Source organism: Alternaria rosae (genome assembly GCF_020736505.1).
Source record: "Alternaria rosae strain MPI-PUGE-AT-0040 chromosome Unknown BKA58scaffold_2, whole genome shotgun sequence".
NCBI lineage: Eukaryota > Fungi > Ascomycota > Dothideomycetes > Pleosporales > Pleosporaceae > Alternaria > Alternaria rosae.
This window is the reverse complement of record NW_025763571.1, coordinates 1,210,502-1,230,904: the sequence shown is the minus strand read 5'-3', so window position 1 is coordinate 1,230,904 and position 20,403 is coordinate 1,210,502. Positions and strand designations below refer to the sequence as shown.

General features: G+C 51.2%; 8 protein-coding genes across 8 annotated transcripts; 4 read left to right on the top strand and 4 right to left on the bottom strand.

The window, feature by feature from the left end:
• Positions 1-15: 15 nt before the first annotated feature.
• Positions 16-518, top strand: BKA58DRAFT_435663 (uncharacterized protein; the record flags this gene model as incomplete). Its single annotated transcript, XM_046173361.1, has 2 exons — positions 16-344; positions 398-518. 2 exons carry the CDS (start codon positions 16-18, stop codon positions 516-518), a joined length of 450 nt encoding a protein of 149 aa, XP_046028775.1.
• Positions 519-1,214: 696 nt separating this feature from the next.
• Positions 1,215-2,983, bottom strand: BKA58DRAFT_85940 (uncharacterized protein). The gene is made up of 2 exons (XM_046176059.1): positions 2,622-2,983; positions 1,215-2,563 (listed from the first exon to the last, which is right to left on the bottom strand). Exons 1-2 carry the CDS (start codon positions 2,824-2,826, stop codon positions 1,290-1,292), a joined length of 1,479 nt encoding a protein of 492 aa, XP_046028774.1. The 5' UTR covers positions 2,827-2,983; the 3' UTR covers positions 1,215-1,289.
• A 2,285-nt stretch (positions 2,984-5,268) lies between these two features.
• BKA58DRAFT_435660 (glucose 1-dehydrogenase) lies at positions 5,269-6,425 on the bottom strand (the record flags this gene model as incomplete). Its single annotated transcript, XM_046173360.1, has 5 exons — positions 5,269-5,441; positions 5,507-5,825; positions 5,882-6,257; positions 6,315-6,322; positions 6,381-6,425. The coding sequence occupies 5 exons, from the start codon at positions 6,423-6,425 to the stop codon at positions 5,269-5,271; spliced, it is 921 nt and encodes a 306-aa protein (XP_046028773.1).
• Positions 6,426-6,955: 530 nt separating this feature from the next.
• Positions 6,956-8,204, top strand: BKA58DRAFT_417555 (peptidase C45 acyl-coenzyme A:6-aminopenicillanic acid acyl-transferase-like protein; the record flags this gene model as incomplete). Its single annotated transcript, XM_046172636.1, has 3 exons — positions 6,956-6,994; positions 7,070-7,390; positions 7,456-8,204. 3 exons carry the CDS (start codon positions 6,959-6,961, stop codon positions 8,122-8,124), a joined length of 1,026 nt encoding a protein of 341 aa, XP_046028772.1. The 3' UTR covers positions 8,125-8,204.
• Positions 8,205-8,652: 448 nt separating this feature from the next.
• Positions 8,653-11,134, bottom strand: BKA58DRAFT_85827 (fungal-specific transcription factor domain-containing protein). Its single transcript, XM_046176058.1, has 2 exons — positions 10,947-11,134; positions 8,653-10,898 (listed from the first exon to the last, which is right to left on the bottom strand). Exons 1-2 carry the CDS (start codon positions 11,013-11,015, stop codon positions 8,937-8,939), a joined length of 2,031 nt encoding a protein of 676 aa, XP_046028771.1. The 5' UTR covers positions 11,016-11,134; the 3' UTR covers positions 8,653-8,936.
• Positions 11,135-11,260: 126 nt separating this feature from the next.
• On the top strand, positions 11,261-13,650 carry BKA58DRAFT_85801 (uncharacterized protein). The gene is made up of 7 exons (XM_046176057.1): positions 11,261-11,429; positions 11,480-11,547; positions 11,596-11,664; positions 11,712-12,573; positions 12,625-12,848; positions 12,901-13,165; positions 13,246-13,650. The coding sequence occupies exons 1-7, from the start codon at positions 11,376-11,378 to the stop codon at positions 13,357-13,359; spliced, it is 1,656 nt and encodes a 551-aa protein (XP_046028770.1). The 5' UTR covers positions 11,261-11,375; the 3' UTR covers positions 13,360-13,650.
• A 718-nt stretch (positions 13,651-14,368) lies between these two features.
• Positions 14,369-18,679, bottom strand: BKA58DRAFT_85781 (allophanate hydrolase subunit 2-domain-containing protein). The gene is made up of 5 exons (XM_046176054.1): positions 18,487-18,679; positions 17,969-18,416; positions 17,215-17,904; positions 14,738-17,115; positions 14,369-14,688 (listed from the first exon to the last, which is right to left on the bottom strand). The coding sequence occupies exons 1-5, from the start codon at positions 18,541-18,543 to the stop codon at positions 14,536-14,538; spliced, it is 3,726 nt and encodes a 1,241-aa protein (XP_046028769.1). The 5' UTR covers positions 18,544-18,679; the 3' UTR covers positions 14,369-14,535.
• An 89-nt stretch (positions 18,680-18,768) lies between these two features.
• Positions 18,769-20,011, top strand: BKA58DRAFT_85788 (uncharacterized protein). Its single transcript, XM_046176055.1, has 3 exons — positions 18,769-19,193; positions 19,253-19,672; positions 19,723-20,011. Exons 1-3 carry the CDS (start codon positions 19,060-19,062, stop codon positions 19,934-19,936), a joined length of 768 nt encoding a protein of 255 aa, XP_046028768.1. The 5' UTR covers positions 18,769-19,059; the 3' UTR covers positions 19,937-20,011.
• Positions 20,012-20,403: the final 392 nt, after the last annotated feature.

Sequence of the window (20,403 nt, the reverse complement as noted above, 5' to 3'; positions counted from 1 at the left end):
CCCCACATCTTGGCCATGAATGTAGTTGACCGTATCTTCCCCAGCTTTATTCAACGCGTCGACTCGGCGGTTCCGCTCGGCTACACCACGCCGCCCTTCCCCTCCCTCTATTGGCCTCTGCCCGCCGGCGCGACACAGTCCTTCTACCTGTACCGTCCCGATGACATCTTCCGCTTCACCGTTTACTGGACACTGCTGCTGGTCGGCGGTATCCACTTCATCACTGCACTATGGGCGTGCATAGTGCAATGGCGTAATTGGAAGTTGATATGGATAGCCCTGCCTGTCTTCAGCATCGTGGGAGGCGTTGAAGCGCTTGTTGCGGGAGCACTTGTTGGCGGACTGTGAGTGGTACCTCTGAAAAGAGCCATAGGCATCGCATGCTGACTACCATTAGACTTGGAGGCGTGTATCAGGCAGGCTACTTCGAAATGTCCACCTGGATACCCTTTGTCTGGGCTGTCATCAACACATTGGTACTCATATTGTCTTCGTTCGCCATCTATGGTGGACTCTGAATCTATATCACGGACACATGCCCCAAATTTACCAGCATCGCATCTCAACGCTTCCACGAATACCTTCGCCCTGCGCATCCACAACCGAAGCCACGCCTTTGTGTGTATCCCTGCTGCCTCTGACTGAAGAGAAGGGCGTCTGCATGGGCATCCCATAGTCGACAATGTCGTGACAGAAACATTCCGATAAAGATCAGGCAGCTCTTGTTGCCCATGAAATTGCCTACTCCTTGTGGACGACTTCTCGAACTTTGAGCATTTTGACCAGCTGGCGTAACATCAATACCCTCCTCCACACCCTCACCATACCCATGAGTTGGAAACAACCAAGAGTACACTTCGCTGAAGTGACGCGATGTACAAACGATGCAAAAGGCCGAGAAAACGATGCGTATTCAACAACTCACACGATCAGACACTAGTCTCCAGCGGATGGACAATGTTTCAGAGGCTACGTGGTCAGGGACGCAACCTTGATGTTCGGCAAGACCTATATAAGGTCGGCCCCCATCTTCACCGCACAAAGCTACGGGATCCACGCGATTTGTGGCACAAAGGTAGAGAACATGCCAGCTGCATCAACGATGAACATAGATCGGAGAGCAAGGCAGTAATGAAATAGCAGACTCGTGGATGGGTATCATTACATTAGATTGTCACCGGTTCCAGCAGACCGGAGTCGGTTTGTTGTCTAGATCATACCTATATCCAAGTCTATATATACACCGTAGATCATTACTTTCATTACATCGTCACATCAGTCCAACCGCCTCATCCAGTATGTATCTTGAACCTCTGCTTCACTTGTTTCCTGCACATGGGGCACTTCGTCGGCCGCACTGGTATATGGCCATGCTTCACCGGAACAACGACATCAGCGCACCACTGACACATGACCATATGCCCGCAGGGCAATACAGCTACATCAGCAAGCTGCTGATAGCACACCTGGCATGCGAGTACCTTTGTCATTTCCGCGTCCGTCTTTGGCTCTGGCCGATCAGGCTGGCTGTCAAGCGACACGAGCGGTAGTTCCACAGGCGGAGGGTCGACGCGCAAGAATGCGCGCGCTTCAGCGAATCTGTGCTGAAGGGGTGTCCTGCGCATGCCGGGCTCAAGGAGACCCGAGGTGCGCATATTGGATAGCAATTCGAACGTCGATGCTACACTTGCGGATCTGGATGCTGCATCCCCGCTGCCGGGCATTGCTAATATTGTCTCTGGATCCAGGTCTACGTGGGACCCGTCGTTGTTCTCAAGGTTTGACCGCCGGGGTGCATAACTCCAGACTTGGCCTTCTGGCTCTAGAGTCTCTGAAAATGACTGCGACTCTCGCATCACACCCCATAGCAGCTGTTCCTCGATTTCTCGTCGATCCTGTTGGGATAGACCATCGAGGGGAGGTGCAATTTCAGTCCCGTTTGCTCTTCGTTGGTCGGCCTGGCGCTGGCGGGCGTATGCTCGTGTGTACATTTGTGTAAGCGGTGACTCGTAGTCGTCCTGCTCTAGTTCCTCCCGGGAGCCGAATACGCGTGCGAATCGCTCTCGCCGGTTTTGTTGCTGCGCTTCTCGTCGTGTCATTGGCCGCGGGGGCTCCAACGGCTCTTCCTGTATTTGTGGTGTGACGGAAGTTCGTGGTTCTGCCGGTGCCGTGGGCTCTGTGTGCGAAACGTCAGCCTCCTCCGTCTCTTGAAGCAGATCATCCAGCGCGTCTTCTACACTCTGGTGTGGCTGCTCTGGTCGCTCCTCTTCGGAGCTTAACCGTCTTCTTCGAAGTCGGTTCTCTGGTCTGCTCGCATCGTTCTCTACACCAGCCCTTAACTGATCCAATGTTCGCGGAAGGAAGCCAGGGCTGACTTCCCAGAATGGCTCCCCTATCACAGGCATGCGTTGTTCAGTCCCATCTGGCAGCTTCGCAATGCGATAGCCCTGGTGGAACTCCCACCATCGCTCTAGGAACTCGGTCTGGTCAGGTATCTCGGGTACGCGTGTCTGGGAGATTTCGAGGGGAGGTTCGGTAGCGGCAAGACGATTACTCCAGAACTCTAGTCTATAGTCAGCTCATGAGCCGGTAACTCGAGATCCTATCGAGCGGTATTGTACCTTTGCAGAACCAGCAGTAACCTTGCCACCTTGTGCCGCGGTTCACAAAGCCCACGCCGTCAATGTACACGCGATACGTCCGCGAGTGGACTCTTTCGTCGGCACAAGCGCAGCAATTCGGAGTAGAGGTCAATCGGCAGCTTGTGGCAAGCTTGTGCGGACAGTGTGTATCCAGGCGTGGGCAGTCTGCGGTCAAAGTGCCCATTATGAGTCGGCGGAGGGCTTGATTCTATGTCAAATATAGATACGAGAGATTCAACGCCCAGTGCACACAGTAAAGATCAAAAAAGGCTCGAGGCTTTGGGCGTGGTGAGCAAACAAAAGCGCGAAGTTTGGCGGGTGGCGCGTTGAGATACTCCGCGTTCCGTCGTCGCACTTGCATGCGCTCTGGTGGGGCTGAGCATGGGTTCGACGGGGGAAGTGGACCGCACCTAGCGTCATGTCATTCCCGCGGCTTGACACTTGCAATAGACTGTGACTGACGGCACTCCCAAGCCCAAAGCTCTACTCCTGCTTGCTTACCCGTCATAGCAGGTATTGCTACGATCTGTGCCTGTTGACTTACCAGTCTACCTGCCATGGAACCTCTCGACAGAGCAGTTCGAAAAAATCCTCTTCTACGATCGCCATGACCCAAATCAGCATGCAAGTTCCCAGCCCTGCAGAACTGGCTGACTAAACTTCTTAAAGCTTTAGACGCGCAGCAAGACAAGAAGCATCAATTTCATACGAATCGTTGGAGAATTGAACAGCTCGACATTGAAGCCGAAGGGGTGCTCGCCAAGGAGATCAATGATGAAATTGTACTTGTAGTACCCACAAGCGACCTGTTCGATATGACGGATTGTGCGCTAAAGATTGCGCAAAATAATAGGCAAAAGAACAGGCAAAAAGATACAAAGCACGGCTTTGTTGCCGCAGCTGAGTCCCTGGCGCAAGCGATGTATCCTAGTCCTGGTGCTTGCGATGAGTCGAACGCCCTTTACCTCTGCCAGTAGCGTCTCGACCGTGGCGACATAGACAAGTTCAGAGATAAGGCGATAGGTCTTGAGAAAGAGGGCGAGAAGATCAAGCTTAAGCTAGTGCGGCTGACTGAGCTATGGTGGGAAGGTGCTAGAGATTCCAAAGTCCTCACGGCGTTGAGCTTGTATGAAAACCTCAAGAGAGAAGAAGAGTTGCCCTCTATGCCCAACGACATCGGTCGTGAAGTCAACAAAGGAGGGTCAGGAGAAGTGATACAAAAGGCAGCTGCAGTATTCACACTGTAGACTGTTCGATTTATGGGTAGTTTAAGCAGATGATCTGCCCTTAAAGTTGTCTGCTGATTTGCAATGAAGACTATACCGGAATGCATCCGAAAACCACGCAATGTGTGGGCTCTAGGCTTAACAGCAAGCAATATCGGGTAGTTTCATCACGTGTCGAAACGCAAACGCTCCTACCCAGGTGCTTGTCAGTAGTGCAATACGAGTCACCACTTCAGCAAAGGCAACTATCGCTAAGCTCCCGTACCACAGCATATTCGTGCGCAAACTATGGCGCCCATTTACCTCATTGTCGTCACAAAAGCTACGACCTTCTCCCGCGCCCTCTACAGAATCGTCTCCGCAACCCCCGAGACCCAGACATGCGTCTACCCCGAAAACAACGAGCAATTCTTCTATATCAACATACGCGTCACGCACCTTATTACCATTCGCAGCATAATGCTCAAGATGGAGATACTCAAAGAAGCCCACATCATCAGCGTCGAAATGCCCAGTCGACAAAAAACACTACCTCTGGCCGAGCAAGCGCTTTGCAACCGAGTAGATGCAGAGTATTCGGATAGGAGACTGAAGAAAGAATCTTTTGAGATGGTGTGGAGGTTCGAACAGGCAGATGAGGTGGAGGAGAAGTATAAAGACGAGGCGAGGAAAGTGAGTGTGGATATCATGGCGAGGGACTTGAAGACGACTTGGTGGGATGTATACGAGTATGATCTTGGTTAAGGGCGGGGATGGGGATTGGAGCAAGAAGGCAGTAGATTTGGTGTTGTATGGTGGAGCTTGGCTGAGGAATTAGGACGAGGTGTTGCGTGTGAAAGGTAGCTTGGATAGGATAGAGAAGAGATATCGCACTTAGACCGGAAGGCGTGATGCGTGTAGAGTGAGTCGGAAAGTGGTTCACGCTTCTGTCTTATGCGCATGATCTAGTGTAATTACAGAAGCTCTACAGAAAGTTCACAGCTCGATAAAGAAGCAGAGGTAACGTGCGGCGCTGATGTACTACCTGGGTATGCAATAGCGAACCTGGAGATGTTGGCAAGACTGTAAGACTTGGGGGCATGGAAAGTCAAATACATTAGTTTAACGAGGCCCCCACTTGAGAGAGGGGCGCTATCGTCGCCGTTCGCCGCTTGGTGTGATGCGCCTTGCTCCGGACCCGTGAGGACGGTTCACAAGACGTGGCGCATGTGCACAGCGGCTATGCAAGAAGAGAGCGGATTGGCACGGCACTTGTACTCTAGACTATAGAACTTCGTTTCGATATTCTTCTTTCAGCTTTGACGTCGAAGGATTTACTAGGGTGTCTGCCAACCGAGAAGTGGATGTTTGTCATTCGCATGCGAGAGTAGGTAACATCTCGGCTCCATCTCGGTGTAACATTACACGTCCGCCCCACCCTCTACGGTCGCGCCGCTCAAATTGCCGCTTTTGAACTCATCAACGATTTGCTCCATAGTGACCCATTCCACTCCTTCATGCCCGTTGATCCACTCGATAAGCCTCTCGTGCAGTAAGATGACCTGTGGTTTGCCGCTCACCTGCGGATGGATACCTAAAGACGAGTATACATAGTCAGTCTTTGTCACACATACAGTTCGTCCAGGGGATATTACTGACTAATTGGGAAGATGAAGCTTCCGTCATCTGGACATTCGCGATACAGAAACTCGAATTGTTCCTTCCACAGGCGCTCGATGACTGCGGTATCGACGAAGCCATGCGTGCTTGGCTGTGTAAGTGAGAGCTGGAAAGGTGGCCAATCATCCAGATGCCAATTTGCAGGTATCTCCACGACTGCAGATGGCTTCAGTGTTGACATGGGCTTCATCCAATGAGAAGCTGGCTTTGACACGTCGGTTTCTGTATATGTGCTAAGGTGTGGGGAAGGAACGTAGTAGGGCTGAGAGTCATGGTGCATGAAGGAGTGATCGTATTCCTGCAGTAGGTGTCAGCTCGTCGTTTACGCCTGATTTCAGACGTTGGTAATCTTACGATTCCGAACTCTTCGAGCAGTTTGATTGTTTCCCTACTCGTGCTCCAGGCAGGTGCAGCCCAGCCGCGCGGTTTCTTGCCTACAATGTCTGTCAAGACCTGTATGCTCTTTTCCAAGACCTCTCGTTGCTGTTGTTCGTTTAAAAGGGAGACGGATTCGTGTGTGTAGCCGTGTAGCCCGATTTCATGTCCTTTTTCGACGATTTTGCGTATCTGATGCGGAAACGACTCCGCAGAATGTGCTGGTATGAACCATGTTGTCTTGATGTTGTATTTGTCCCAAAGCCGCAGCAGACGATCAATGCCTACAGTAGCACCAAAGACACCGCGAGACACATCGGTTGGGTTGGCAGGGGCTCCAGTTTTGGTATTTAGCCTTGGTGTGCTGTTAGCTGATGCTCATGAGACACTCCAAATGAATCCAACGTGCCACCCGCTCACCTGTGTTTATCGGTAATCAGCGAGTGTTTGGAACGAACATGGCAAACCTGTTACTTACCGCGTCGATGTCAATACCATAAGAACACAGCACGCGTTTTGGCATGATTCTTGAGGCAAAACGGAAGGCAAGAAAGCCGTTGGCTATGGAGCAACTCTGGGGGGAACGATAGAATGAAGGCGAGATACAATCCCCTCTTATCGCCGATTGCCTGCCTTTTCAAACGCCATAGTCGGCGGCACAGTTGTACTTGCCATATCAGTCCGCGGCTGTTTCGATACCAAAAGAGTGGTTCAGCGTCCGTCGCTGATATACTCCGAAGCACTAAACAAGCAGGTAGTAACAGGGTTTCAACGCCGGTGGACTAGCTTGCAGTGGTCCATGAACTGCATTCGTGCTCATGCAGCGCAGTTCGCAGAGGATTAATCATTCTGCGCCTTTACAACGAATGAGAGACGAAGGAGCGCGTGGCGTAGCTCGGGACGGAATTGAGCGCTGGTCGAAGGCGGGGCATGTGCGTGGGATTGCCGAAAGCGCTGCCGCAGATGGAAAGACTTCAGCAAGGCAGCCTTCGAATAAAAGTCTAGACTGCTTCCTGTACTTCATCTTGTCTGGTATTTGTCGGATTGTCGTACACGATGCTGTTTGTCGAGTGCAAGGGCACCCCATATGAGGTAAGTGTGACACGTGACGTCATCGCTGCCACCGCGAAACACGACAGCGACCAGGATCATGCTGATCGCACACAGATTGGCTACCAACACGGTCAAGCCGCGAAACTACAGATTGCTCGTTGCATCGAGTTCTATGCGTGTCTCTTCCTCAAGAACTGCAAGAAGAGATGGCCGCAGGTCCTCCAGCACGCGTCGAGGTTTGAACAGCGAGCAAAGGCGCAATGGCCAAACTTCCACGAAGAGATGCAAGGCATTGCCGACGGCTCTGGACGAGAATTGCTAGACATCGTAGCGATAAACGTCCGGACTGAGATCAACTTTGGCTTGTTCAGCGATGGCTGCACTGCCCTCGCGTGGCACACTCAGAATCGGGCATGGTTGGCGCAGAACTGGGATGTATGTAGCACCTCTGGAAAAAAAAAAAGTACGGAAAGCGATGACCGTGTGCTGACGGTACCCAGTGGATGACCGAGCAGCAAGAGAACCTGATTGTTACTAAGATTACACAAGCGAACAAGCCCACTATTATCCAAGTAACCGAGGCAGGCATAATCGGAAAGATCGGGTTCAACAGCAGCGGCGTAGGCACGTTGTTCAACGCCATAAAAGTTCACGGCGTGGATTCTACTCGAATGCCCGCTCACTTTGGCTTGAGAATGGCACTGGAGAGCACGTCAGTCGACGAAGCAGTACACAAGCTGGAGAGTTTCGGCATGGCATCCTCAGCCCATATCCTCATAGCTGATGCAAACACGTCCTTGGGCTTAGAGTTCACCAAGAGCACTTTTGCGCACGTACTACCACACTCTAGCTCACGGGTCATTCACACAAACCATCTGTTGCTGGAGCACCCTGGCGAAATCGATACTGTATGGCTCAAGGATTCCATCACTAGGGCTCAAACAATGGCCACGAACGTTGGAGCGCTGGGCGACGACCCGAGCTGGGAAAACGTGACCCATCTGTTCGCCGACCAACAGAATGCGCCGGGTGCGATATGTAGATTTGAGACCGAGGAGACTGGGAGTGGTACGCTTTTCAACATTGTCATGGACTTGAAGAGCAAAAAGGCAGTGCTGAAGATGGGAAGACCAACACAGCCAGACGAAACTCTGAATCTAGAGCTATAGGGTAGATGTACTGCATACTCGCATTTGTGCGAACAAAATACCAACTTTTACACTTTCACAGGGTTGCTGGCAGTAACGTGGATAGAAGGCCATAACAAGGATACGTTAGATATGCTTCTGCTTACATGAACTGCCAGTGCCACTGCTTTACGTATCAGGAGATCTATATGCTTGTCGAAACTCGTCATACGGGACACTGACGTAGCTGACTACGTTTCCAATTTACCTCTCGAGTGAAGACGTCTTGTGACTATGTCGCCGGTATGTGTGTACGATAGTTCTCGTTGATGAACGAACATGCGGAAACTCTGCGGGTAAATGGCCCGGCATTCCCCACCGCAACGTGGGGGCTCAATGCGCTCTGTGTTGGCAATGCAGCACTCTCGGCGCCGTCGACTCCAACCCGACACATTGGTAGACGCTGGACGTGACCGGGCGACTCCCGTGCCGCGTGCCCCGCATATGGGTACGCGGATATAAGCCACCGCAGGCTTTGGCGAATGTAACCTCATGATTCATCGACTGTGCGCCCAAAACGTGTCCAGTGACGTTTGGTTGTATGCATATTCACACATATTGAGATCTAGTCAAAGAGCTATCAAGCTTGATACTCAGCGGAAGTCTAGAACAAGAAGGTACCACTAAAGAGACGTAAACCCGCAACCCAAGGGTATTTCATTAGCCCAACCGAAAAACGCGCAACGATTCTACATGCTAGATAAGTGAAATCGGTACTGTGCTGTGCTATCGTCAAATTGAAAGACTTAAATGCCGGTGAAAGAAAAACCCTGATCGAGCAACGCCAAAGAATACTACAACTCCGGTGTCATGTCCATATTATCATTCAGAGAAAACTCCGCATTCCAATCAGAAGGCGCGAGATTGTAAGAGTATGCACCCAGTGGGTCTGGTGCATCGATCGCTGAGGTAGGGTTGAAAACTGTCCAGAACTGATAAGCTTCATCGATTTCTGTAAGTATAGAGGGCGGCACTTGGTAGTCGTATAGATTGCTCGCATCAGAAACAGTTTGGTGGAGTGTTGGCGGACAATAGCTCGCTCTCTGATCCAGGAATTCGAGGTATTCCTTCTTGACTGGGAGGAGTAGTCGTTCGTACTCTTCGAAACACCTTTTCGCGGCTGCCCACCGCTCCGAGATGGACAAGAAGCATTTCGAAAAGACGTGCATCCATTCTTCAACTTGTTGCCATGAGTAGCTGCGCGCAACTTGTTTCTGACAGCGCTGCAAACCTTGCAAGAATATGAGCGCACAATTGAAGACATGGTGGCAGGGATGGAAGACGTATTTGATCTTTCCCGCTTCTGCCTCAGATTGCTGAAAATAGCCGTCAGCAACCTTGACGGCATTGAGTAGAGCGATCATCATTTGCTCTTTACTTGGGTTTGGTATTCGTCGAGAGGAGCGATGCAACAGGGACAAGACGTAAGGGGTTGCGATGTCGGAGTACAAGCGCATCTCAGTCCATCGTGCATTCAAGCTACGATCTTTGTTGGCCTCTGAAGCGGCATATATCTCGCGTTGCCAATCTGACATGGCATCGATACAGTGTTGTACCCATTCCTCTAATGAGGAGTATTCGTGAGATATAGGGTCGCCATGCCACAAGACGGATATGATGTCAGCTTCAATAAGGCGAAAGCGACAAATGATACGCTGCGTGAATTTCGATACGCGTCCAGTAGGTGACATGCTAGACTGCGTGATGGCGGTGTCGTCAATCTCCATGGGAAAAGCAACATCTATGCGCCCAACGGGGAGACTTGTAGGGCGTAAAAATATGCAGCACACGCCAACTTCCATTTCCCATGCACACCAAAATATACGTCGTCGCATGTCGCGTTGGTAAGCAGAGACTTTAGCATCGTTAGGCAGCTCTTGGTGCAATCCCAGGTCAATGACTGCTTGGCTGATGAGACCTGTCATGAGCCATAGATCGGCCATCTTAGGATTCAAGAAGATGTATTGGGTTAACAGCAGTATAGCTTGTAGTCCAGCAATATCGTTGGTTGCAACCTCTGGAATCCATTGCATAGCGTGTCGAACAAGCTGATAGGCAAGATCGTTCGCCTTCTGCACATTATTCCGTGCGCTTGTTGTCAGCGAAATGGCCATGATAATGCAGACTATGTATCGATTTCGGAAAGAGTCTTCATTTGGCGTTGCTGCCTTCTTGTGGTAGATGGAGTTGAAGGCAGTTGTCACGTCGTTTCGATGGTAGATGGGGTATTGTGTGATGACGCGATCTAGGTAGTTTTGGAGTAGTTTGTTGGCGCCAACCTCATCAGGCATGAGGTCATAGAACAGTCCCCTGGTCTGCTGAGGGTTCAAGATGGATCTGGGGTGGTTCTCGTTCAGATCGTTGGAAAGAACAGGCCCTTTTTTCGAAGGCAGCCTCGTGCCTCTGATGACGCACTGTAAGAAGGGTCGAGCTTTGCACACACCGAGGAAAGAAGGTGTGATGTCTTGCATGACCTGGTTGACGAGGCTGTCGGCGAAGGCACATTTCTCTGGACGCCAATTCCCCGGTCTCGAGTCAGATGCGTGTGAATCTGTGGGAGATGATAGAGTAGCACTTGACTGTCCTAGCGAGGGCAGCGTCGATGGCGTGCTGCTTTGGCCCTCGAGCCGAGCGATGTGCGCTTCCAGAAAGTCGGCAATAGAGCGCGGAGCTTCTTGCTGGGTTGAAGAATCGAATCCAACACACTGGACGCTAGCATCTACGCAACGAGTGCAGGCGGGAACCTTGCCATCACACTTGATGAAGTCAGTACATGTATGACGAGGGCAGAGGAAAGCGTCTACCGAGAGTTTACGCTTCCGACAGCGAGCACAGGCCAGCACGCGACGACGGACTCTGGTGCGGTTCTGCATGGCCAACCTCGAGCGTCTGGCGTCTGTACCACGATGGCGCCGTTGTCATGGCGTAGATAAAGGACTTGCTGGCGGTGAGGATTCTCGATGGCTGGTGTTCTCGAACGAAGGACGTGATGCTGGCATGTGGGCGGACCGTGGGCACGCGGGATGCAGGTGGCCGGGGTGATCGCTTCTGTGTTGGGACGCCCTAGCCAGATAAGATCGTCCTCGTTCGCCATCCACTCCGCCCAGGCGTCCCGTCGCGTCTCGGACCATTGTCGCTGACATGACGACGGCGCGCGATGAATCGTAGTACAGACTCGAGCTTTGCTAGACCTTGACCCGTACCTGTCCCCTCCTTGCAGATTACCTACTCCGATGGCCGCCGCGACCTCGAAGCCCCCCACGCTCGATCTAGATGCTCTGATTCAGGTAACGCCGCCGTCTCCGCAATTCGCCATCGTGCACTTACACTTCCCCAGAGTCTCCCCGCATGCAAGAGATGCCGAGAGTGTCGCCGCGGATGCGATACGTTATTACCCAAGTGCAGGTACATGGCTTCTCTGTCCCACCCTGCGCGTCCTGCTAACGTTGTCAGGCAATGCACAAAAGCCGGCGTGGAGTGCATGTTCTACGACCACGGACGTAATCAACTGCTACCGCGAAGGTGAGCAGACGCGGCTTGTCCTCAAACTCGTACTAAAACATGCCCAGCTACATCAGCGAGCTAGTAGATCGTGTGCGCAATTTTTCCAGTGGCCATGGGTCGCCAGCAACGTCCGGCGGGCTCATGGACAATGGCGGCTTTGCTACTCACGTCAAGACAGAATTCATGGCTTCTGATGTTCCCCGATACGAACATCACTTCGCCGAAGCGGGTAACAGCTATCGATACCTTGGCGCTGAATCCTGCCTTCTCAAATCCCCCAGACTACACACTACGCACGAAATCCGTGGCGTACAGACTGACGAAGAGCTTGATGACTGGCACTACAGCAACAAAGAGTCGCCCGAGAAGCGGTATGAGCTGGTGCAACTCTATCTCGAAACTATACAACCTATATATCCAATCTTGGATTCATCGCTCCGTTATCTCGGACCTGAGGTACCTGGTGACCTAACGTCCACCGAGACGTTCTCGTTATACATGATATATTCTATAGCATGCTACATCCTTCCCAATACTCGCAAAAAGCAACCTCCTGATACTTGCTGGAACCCTAGGGGCAGGCTCACATATCACCAGGCCAATTCCATCAGATATCGGGCCCTCGCCACTCAGTACTTTGCAGCTGCTATGGAACACCTCGAGTTAGCAACGATGGAACCAAACATCGACACAATCCGGTCGGTTCTTCTCCTCGCTATCAATAGCTCATTCGACCCAATAGCTGGCAACATTGGCCAGCAGATAGCTCTCGCAGGCCGTCTTGCGATCGATCTCGAGTCGAAGAGAGCGTTACAAGAGCTGGATCCCGACGATGTCCAACTATTGCGAGCCATGCACATGACCATATTCTGTCTTGAGAACCAGATTGCATCTACACTGGATAGACCTGCATTGTTTCCAGAGCCGGTGAGTCTATCAGCTGCGCAACCTTGCGAAAACAAGGCTCATCCATCGCAGGACGAAGAAATGTGTTTCGACAAAGAAAAGCCCGCGGAATACCTCTGCTCATTATATCGCATGCAAAATCGATTCCGCAAGGGCGACCAGATCGCCAAGGAGAATGTCAAGAAGCTGCTACCGCTCTTTGATGAGAGAGACGAGCTACTCCCAGTCATACGCATTACCTTACACATAACACACCTGTTGCTGAATCCCTGTTGGGGGAGTGCATGGCATGTGCTGTACGTGATATCCGTATGGCTCGAAGGGTATCATGCTAACTATTATAAACAGAGAGGCTGTAGTGAGTTTCGGTGGCATCCATGTCTTCGTCACGCCACATTGGGTATACCGAGCAGGCACAGTACTCATACAGAACATGCCGGCAATCTTTGGTGGGAACCTTATCCAGTTGTATTCCAACGCGCTCCTCGTTCTCGAGCTCTCTTCCTGGAGGTGGCCAAGCTCCGCTGCCCTCTCCGCGTCCCTGGTCGATCTCATGCAACACATGAAAACGAAGTATAGACCAGACTGGTCCGACAAACTTCAACAAGGCGACGTAAGAATATGACCTCCAGGCCAGTTACGACTGCGAGCAAATCCCGTCTTTCGTTTCCATCATCCTAATAAAACCCTCAGATGTCATCCAGTTCCGCCGCGGAGGATATACGACAGACCCAAGCTCGGAGTCAAGGAGATGTCGAAATCGTCTATTCCAGGTCCCGAGAATTGCCTCTCACTCCCCAGTCCTGATGTGAAGGATATCTGGACGCTCTCGTCCTATGGAATCATGATACATCGCGGGCGATGCTTGTTTCGTACGTCGCTGGGGCAGAATCTCTTGGGCCACAAAGGGACTAAGGAAAGCTTTGGTCCACCAGGACAACGGGCTTATCTCTGTAACACGCGTTATGAAACAATGCACAGAGAAGGAATATATTCGAACAGTCTTTGTGATGGCGTCGGTTGCCATGGCATGTCATGGACTGGCAGAAGTTAGTGGCGTCCAACTACATGCGACTTATCCCTTGGCCAACGGGTTATGAAGTACATGGCTACAAAACGATAAAGTGCGTGTCCATACGTCTTTCCACCATAACCCTCCGCCAGAGCTTACTTCTATCAAGGCTATTGGCTATCTCTGGAATGTTCTCTTCCTTCGAACCATTCACGTCGATCTGGATGTAATTTAGTGTTCGGTATTTCGTAACGTGTTACATACCCACATCGATCAAAGTGCCGCGTTCACGATAAATCTCTTCCACATGCAAAGTTTCTTGCTCGTCTTCGGAGTAGCGTCGCTCAAATCTCTCCTTGCTATCGTTGCTATCCCGGGCTCGAGCCGAATATCTGGCTTTGGCATTTTTTTTGCTGACGCGTAACGATAATACGATGTCTGGTTTTGCATCGGTGTCAATCCCGCTTGCGATTGGCAGATCTTCAGAAAATGGCCACACGTTCCATGATTCTAGCTGTTCAATGCTTCCTGGGAATCCGTCCACCAAAATGCCGGCCTTATGTGGTTGCTGGGATAACGCATCTTTGATTGCGCGCGCAATGAAAGGATTCAACTCTTCTGAAGTTAGGAACCCCTGATTGTTGAGTTTATCTTGGATAGTCACTGAGAGCGTCTATCTTGGATGTTGGTGTTGAGAAGGCTATGCAGCAAATCGTGTGGGACAACAAGTCGTTCGTAGAGCGTGGCGGCATCTACGACTGGGGTCGAGCAGATATGAAACCGACTAAAGAGACAAGCTGCGGTACTAGTCTCAACTTGAAGGAACTGGAATTCTAGTCCATTGAAGACGACATGAACTTGATATTGTGTGACATGGAAAGATGGTCACGTATTGTTCACACGCATGTCATCCTGATGCATGACCTAGCTTACACACGCATGAATTACAATAAACAGATTGCAGTCACCAGTTAGCTCTTGCGTAGCAATGCCAAATGTCCTCCAGCTGTCACAGTATCTCCGGGTTTCACCAGCATTTTCTCAACCTTTAACTCGCCCGATTTCGCAAGCGCGTCTGGCGTCTTGACAGCAATCTCCAGCTTCATCGCTTCAAGAATGACGATCTATATCATGTTAGCAATGCCAGATGAACAACCACGCGAATCTACTTACCACACTCTCATCTCCAATCTTATCTCCTTCGCTGACTTCCACCTTCCATACATTCGCGTCGACCGGCGCCTCAACCCCAACGATATCCGGATCATCCAACAGCTTCTCCACGGTCCCTTCGTCAACCTGACTCTCAGCCTTCTCCTTCCTCCAGCGTTCCAGACTCTCGTTCTCGGCTTTCGTCATCTCTTCCTGGGCAACCGCTTGCTTCTCCCTAATCTTCCTGACTTCATCACTCGTCTTCTCTAGAAGCTGGTTGTGCTGCGCCATATCAAACTCCACGTCCTCGTACTCCCACTGGTACTTTCCTGCACGGAATTCGCCTAGTAGATCATCGAGCTCCTTCTCACTGACCTGGTAGAAAGTCAAGATGTCGAAGTCACGGAAAATCCAAGGCTTTGTGTCAAAACCGGGTTTATAGGAATAGTAATCCCAGCATGGTACCGTTCGGCCGGTCATCTGGTACCCACCAGGTGAATCAACGGGGTATATCGACATGCACGAGCCGGCCCACCCAACTGTGCCTTCAGGTGTGAAAACGCGACTTGGGTTCATCTTTGGGGCGGAGAGGCGCTGGCGTGGGTCTACAAGCAGCGAGACAGTGTTACCGCAGAAGAAGCCTACGACTACTGCCATGAATTGGCCTGTGAGGTATATGTCCTTCAGTTGCTGTGGCGTGAAAGCGTTATTCTTTGCAACAAATGCAAGATTATCGGGTAGGTACGGTGCGTGGGGCCGCTGATTAGTCATGTAGCGTTGAGTTGCTTCGTCTTGGAGTTTCGATTCGAACGAGATAGGAAGCTTGAAAACGCGGGTAGGGACTTTGGTGCTTCTCAAGTCGCCGAGCTGTGATTCGATGGACTGAAGGTGCGCAATGAGCTCTGATCGAGGGAGCTTGGAGCCGTTGTAGTAGAGGAGAAGCGATGTGCAGCACCCCACGGTATTATACAGATTAGACTTGATGAGGTCGGGGGTTGAGTCTGAGTGCAGTGCGTTCTCCAAAGCAGTGACGCGGCAGCGGTGATTGAGATCGAAATTCTCATTCCCGTATTCGATCAGGATATGGTCATCACCTCCTTGACGATATCTGACCTGTGGGGTGCTATCGCTCTTCTCTTTCTCCCAAACGACAGCCTTTCCGATATCTCCCTCATGGAAGTTGCAGTGTGCGCCTTGCATTTTTTCGATGCCTTCGAAGTCGCGTTCGCCGTTGATGGCTTGCTCAACTGAGTCCAAGAAGTCGTCGTTTCTCTTTCTCTTTTTTAGTGCATCATCGAGACCAGCCCTGACATACTTCACAGTATTCCCCGCTTTGAGCTGGCCCAGCTTCCACCAGTCGGCTTTAACGACTGTCGTCGAGCTAGTAAATCCACCAAAGTTTGGGCAGTCCACGGGAAAGATACACGGATCATCTCCAGTCCAGTTCAAGGTGCCCAGTGGATAGCCGTACTCTATCAGATTGCTTGGGTGCGCGCCTCCTTCGCCGCCATCTTTACGGGCCCATTTCGGAACTGGTCCTACCAGACGAATTCCGCTCCGCGATGCGTTGTGAGATACCTTCCACTCAGTCTTGTATATCTCCTCGATGAACTTCGGGTCGAAGTAGCCCTCGTCGTGAGGTCCAACCATTGCTGTTATTTCCCAGCTTGACTTGTAGATGGGGCGCAGATTTTCCGGGAGCGCAACGCTATTGAAAGCGTCTGGAAGCTTTGCCACTGTCTGTAATAGATCGCTTGGTGCCAGCGCACGACCCTGGTAGCCTCCAATCGCTACGAGCGGCGATGTCGACTTTGAGCCGAAGTATTCTGCAACAGACGGGAATCCTCCAAAGACTGCGAGATATGAGCGACAACCCCCACCTGTCGTCTTGCCAACCTTGAGCTTTTGACCAGCTTCGATCCTTACGCTTGTCCACATAGGAAATGTCTCTTCGTCCAAGAATGCTTCCATAGGAGCTCCACACAACGCGACAATAGCAGGGCCAACAAACCTCAGTTCCGGTCCACTCAGCGTGAGTTCTAGCGCTTCCTTTGATCGCGGGTTTCCTACGAGCATGTTCGCGATCTGGAATGCGATCGGGTCCATAGGCCCAGAATGAGGTACACCTTTACCAACCTTTGGCCGCCCGGGGAGGTCTTGAATTAGAGTGTATGCTCCAGCCGAAATCACGTCGATAGCTTGAGGCGAGTACTTGAAGTCTGTGAGGAAGCTGGTCATGGTGTTGCCGTTCCTGAAGCGCGAATCGTCCAGTATGTTGGCGAGGAATTCGAGATTGGTAGGGGGGCCGCAAATGGTAGATTGGGTAAGCAGCTCACTCATTGACGCGATTGCCTCATCTCTGGATGGGGAATGGACCATTGCTTTCGCTATCAAAGGATCTGGTCATCGTTAGTAAGGAACCGAATCACACCATCAGAGTTCTGATATCAACACAGGATTCGCATGTCCCGTATAGAGAGTAGGAAAGGGCGTCGTACCATAATTAGGAGTAATACGAACTCCAGTGAAAACCCACGTGTCGACTCGACTGCCAGGTACATCTTTCCAGATGACTTTCTGGAGCAGTCCGGGCGAAGGCGCGTAGTCTCTTAGCGGATTCTCAGCGTAGACACGAGCTTCGATAGCCGATCCTCTCGGCCCTGATGGTTGCATATCTTTCAACGTCTTGCCATCGAGCCCGTAATTGCCTGCCAATTGTGCATCTGCTTGCTTCAGCATGAGTTCTACCAGGTCTACATCGTAGCAGAGCTCTGTGATGCCATGCTCAACCTGAAGTCGCGTGTTCATCTCCAGAAAGAAGAAGTCGCCCGACTTATCATCGACAAGATATTCGATGGTGCCAGCAGAACCATATTTGATCGACTCGGCGAGGCGCACTGCAGCCTCACCCAGCTTCTTTCGCAGCTCGAGATGCCGTTCTACAAACGGACTTGGACACTCTTCAATGACCTTCTGATGTCGTCTTTGGATGGAACATTCGCGTTCGCCGAAGTGGATGGCTTGACCCTGGCCATTACCGAACACCTGGACTTCAATGTGGTGAGAGGCAGGATAGAAGGCCTCGATGAAAACTCCGGGGTTCTTGAACAGCGTTTCCCCTCTAGATTGCACCATTCGAAAGCCATCGCGAACCTCTTCAGCATTGTTGCAAGTGATGAGTCCCATTCCTAAATGTCGACGTTAGACGTTGTTATGTATCTCACATGTTGTTCATGAAAGAATATTACGTACCACCACCGCCCCCAGTCGCTTTCAACATAACAGGAAACCCAATGCGCTTGGCTTCCTTCGCAGCCACCTGTTCGTTCTCAACTAAGCCTTTCGTTCCAGGTACGATTGGAACATGAGCCTTTTCCGCCAGATCTCGGGCTGTGTGCTTGACACCAAAGGCATCAATGGCATCCGATGATGGCCCGACCCAGATGAGACCTGCATCACCGACAAGACGCGCGAAATGCGCGTTCTCTGACAGAAACCCATATCCAGGTATGATTGCTTGCGCGCCCCTTTCCTTAGCTATGCGCAGTACGGCTGCTTCGTCAGTATATGCGGTCGCATTGCTTCCTGGTAGCAAAACTGCTTCATCGGCATCTCGGACATGTTGCGACGCGGCATCGGCTTCCGAATAAATGGCGATGGTTTTGACACCGAGTCTTTTGGCCGTTCTGATGATGCGCACCTATACCCACAATGTCAGTCGGAGGCTGTTCTCGATAACGGGACAGTTCCGCGGCACCAGCGCCACATACCGCGATCTCTCCACGGTTCGCAATCAACAGAACTCGTAGTTTTTGCATTTCAGACATTGGAGCAAAAAGTTCGCAAACTAGATCACTTCATTCTAATCGACCACGAGCCGGCTCTCTCTATGAGTCCCATAGTTGGAGGCAGGTTGCATGACCCCACCTTTCCGCCATTTCCCTTTCGCGCCGATATCTTACCTCCACCCGTTAGAGCGAAGGCATTGTCATTGGTGCTTTGACAAACGCGTGGGCTTTCTTTCGGGCTGTCACCGGTGATGCAGACGTCACCGCCGACATTCGAGAGGCGGGGTCGATAACAAGCATTGGGACATGACGCTACGCGTGCAGCGGGTTTAACAGCTGTGGGGAAAGTTCAACCACTGCGGGATAACGCCGAGTACAATGGTATGAAAGCGTGACCTCCGGTCCGAGCGGATTACTCCAACTACTCCAACTGTATCCGCTACCACTATACGCGCATCTGATGGCATACCCAAGAACCAACGCAAGACACTTCGTACTCCAACTGTAGTGCTTCATTCTCATCAACCAACAAGTTTCTTCGTACGAGGTTCTACAATGCCAGCTATCAAGCATCCTGTAAAGATCAACGTGGATCTGGGTGAGGGATATGGAAACTTCAAATGTGGACCAGACGATGAGTTGATTCCACTCATTGACCATGCCAACATAGCTTGTGGTTTCCACGCTGGGTACGTCAAAACCTCGCATCCTTCTCTTCAAGTTCATTCTACTGACAATGCGTAACCAGGGACCCATTGATTATGCACCAGACAGTATTGGCTTGCAAAAAGCACAACATTGCCATCGGCGCACACCCTGGGCTCCCCGACATTCAAGGCTTCGGCCGGCGTGAGATCAAAATGTCGCCGGAAGAATTGACAGCCGCTGTTCGCTACCAAGTCGGCGCATTGAAAGCGTTTTTGGATGCGGAAGATGTGCCCTTGCATCATGTCAAGCCCCATGGCGTATTGTACGGGATGATGTATCGAGATAGGGAAGTGTGCCGTGCAGTTTATGCCGGTGTGCCCAAAGGAACGACAGTATTTGGTCTTGCGGGAACACTGCATGAAGAGGTTGCGAAAGAGCTTGGATTGCCGTTCGTAGCAGAGCTTTATGGAGACGTCAAGTACAACAAGGACAGGACCTTGGTAATCGACCGGAAGAAGAGGTATGCTGCACGCGTATGCTTTCGTTGAGTGCAATGCTTACCATACACAGACCTTGGCATCCAGAAGAGACTAGGAAACACGTCCAGAGTCTGGTAGAAACCGCAACTGTCACCGCTGTTACCGGCGAGGAGCTGCAACTCCCTATAAGGAATCACCAGGTCTCGCTGTGCTGCCACTCGGATTCGCCTGGGGCTGTAGAGATTGTCAAAGCTGCAAGAGAAATTGTTGATCAGTTCAATAGTAAGCACTTTGAGCAGTCTTGAGTATCGCACGTATGTAGATAGTCGGTCTTTGATTAAATAATCAAGGGAGATGTTACAAGTTGAATTCAAGCACCACTGTTTACGCGATGCTCATAGTACAGGGTTGTCTGGTTAGCACGGCATCGAAGAGGAGTTGCTTTTCCATCTAGTCACTGAAGCTGAATACATACACAACCTTTCGAATACATTGGATATGTTTGAAGAGTATTGACATTCTATTCACATTGAACTCCCCTGCCTATATCCGGTCCCAAGTCATTGAAAAGCCCACGCTCCTATATCATGCATACATTTTCGAAGAAATAAAAGTCCAAACAAATCCAAGCTCTTCCTGTTGTATACCAGATATGGGCTATGGATGCAACAAGACGCCCCATATGCAAGCTGTTCATCGATCCTTTGCTCATTTCACTTCCACATTACGGGATGCCAACCAATTGGTCTCTTGTGTGCGTAACCGGCCATGG

Coding starts and splice junctions, on each gene's coding strand:
- BKA58DRAFT_85801 (XM_046176057.1), top strand. CDS start 11,376: ATGGCCGCCGCGACCTCGAAGCCCCCCACGCTCGATCTAGATGCTCTG. Junction 11,430..11,479: donor ATCTAGATGCTCTGATTCAG/GTAACGCCGCCG, acceptor ACACTTCCCCAG/AGTCTCCCCGCATGCAAGAG. Junction 13,166..13,245: donor ACAAACTTCAACAAGGCGAC/GTAAGAATATGA, acceptor TAAAACCCTCAG/ATGTCATCCAGTTCCGCCGC.
- BKA58DRAFT_85788 (XM_046176055.1), top strand. CDS start 19,060: ATGCCAGCTATCAAGCATCCTGTAAAGATCAACGTGGATCTGGGTGAG. Junction 19,194..19,252: donor GCTTGTGGTTTCCACGCTGG/GTACGTCAAAAC, acceptor ATGCGTAACCAG/GGACCCATTGATTATGCACC. Junction 19,673..19,722: donor GTAATCGACCGGAAGAAGAG/GTATGCTGCACG, acceptor TACCATACACAG/ACCTTGGCATCCAGAAGAGA.
- BKA58DRAFT_85827 (XM_046176058.1), bottom strand. CDS start 11,015: ATGCAGAACCGCACCAGAGTCCGTCGTCGCGTGCTGGCCTGTGCTCGC. Junction 10,899..10,946: donor GTCGGAAGCGTAAACTCTCG/GTAGACGCTTTC, acceptor GACTTCATCAAG/TGTGATGGCAAGGTTCCCGC.
- BKA58DRAFT_85781 (XM_046176054.1), bottom strand. CDS start 18,543: ATGTCTGAAATGCAAAAACTACGAGTTCTGTTGATTGCGAACCGTGGA. Junction 18,417..18,486: donor CGAACCGTGGAGAGATCGCG/GTATGTGGCGCT, acceptor TTGTGGGTATAG/GTGCGCATCATCAGAACGGC. Junction 17,905..17,968: donor AGCGACTGGGGGCGGTGGTG/GTACGTAATATT, acceptor GTCGACATTTAG/GAATGGGACTCATCACTTGC.
- BKA58DRAFT_85940 (XM_046176059.1), bottom strand. CDS start 2,826: ATGGGCACTTTGACCGCAGACTGCCCACGCCTGGATACACACTGTCCG. Junction 2,564..2,621: donor TTACTGCTGGTTCTGCAAAG/GTACAATACCGC, acceptor ACTATAGACTAG/AGTTCTGGAGTAATCGTCTT.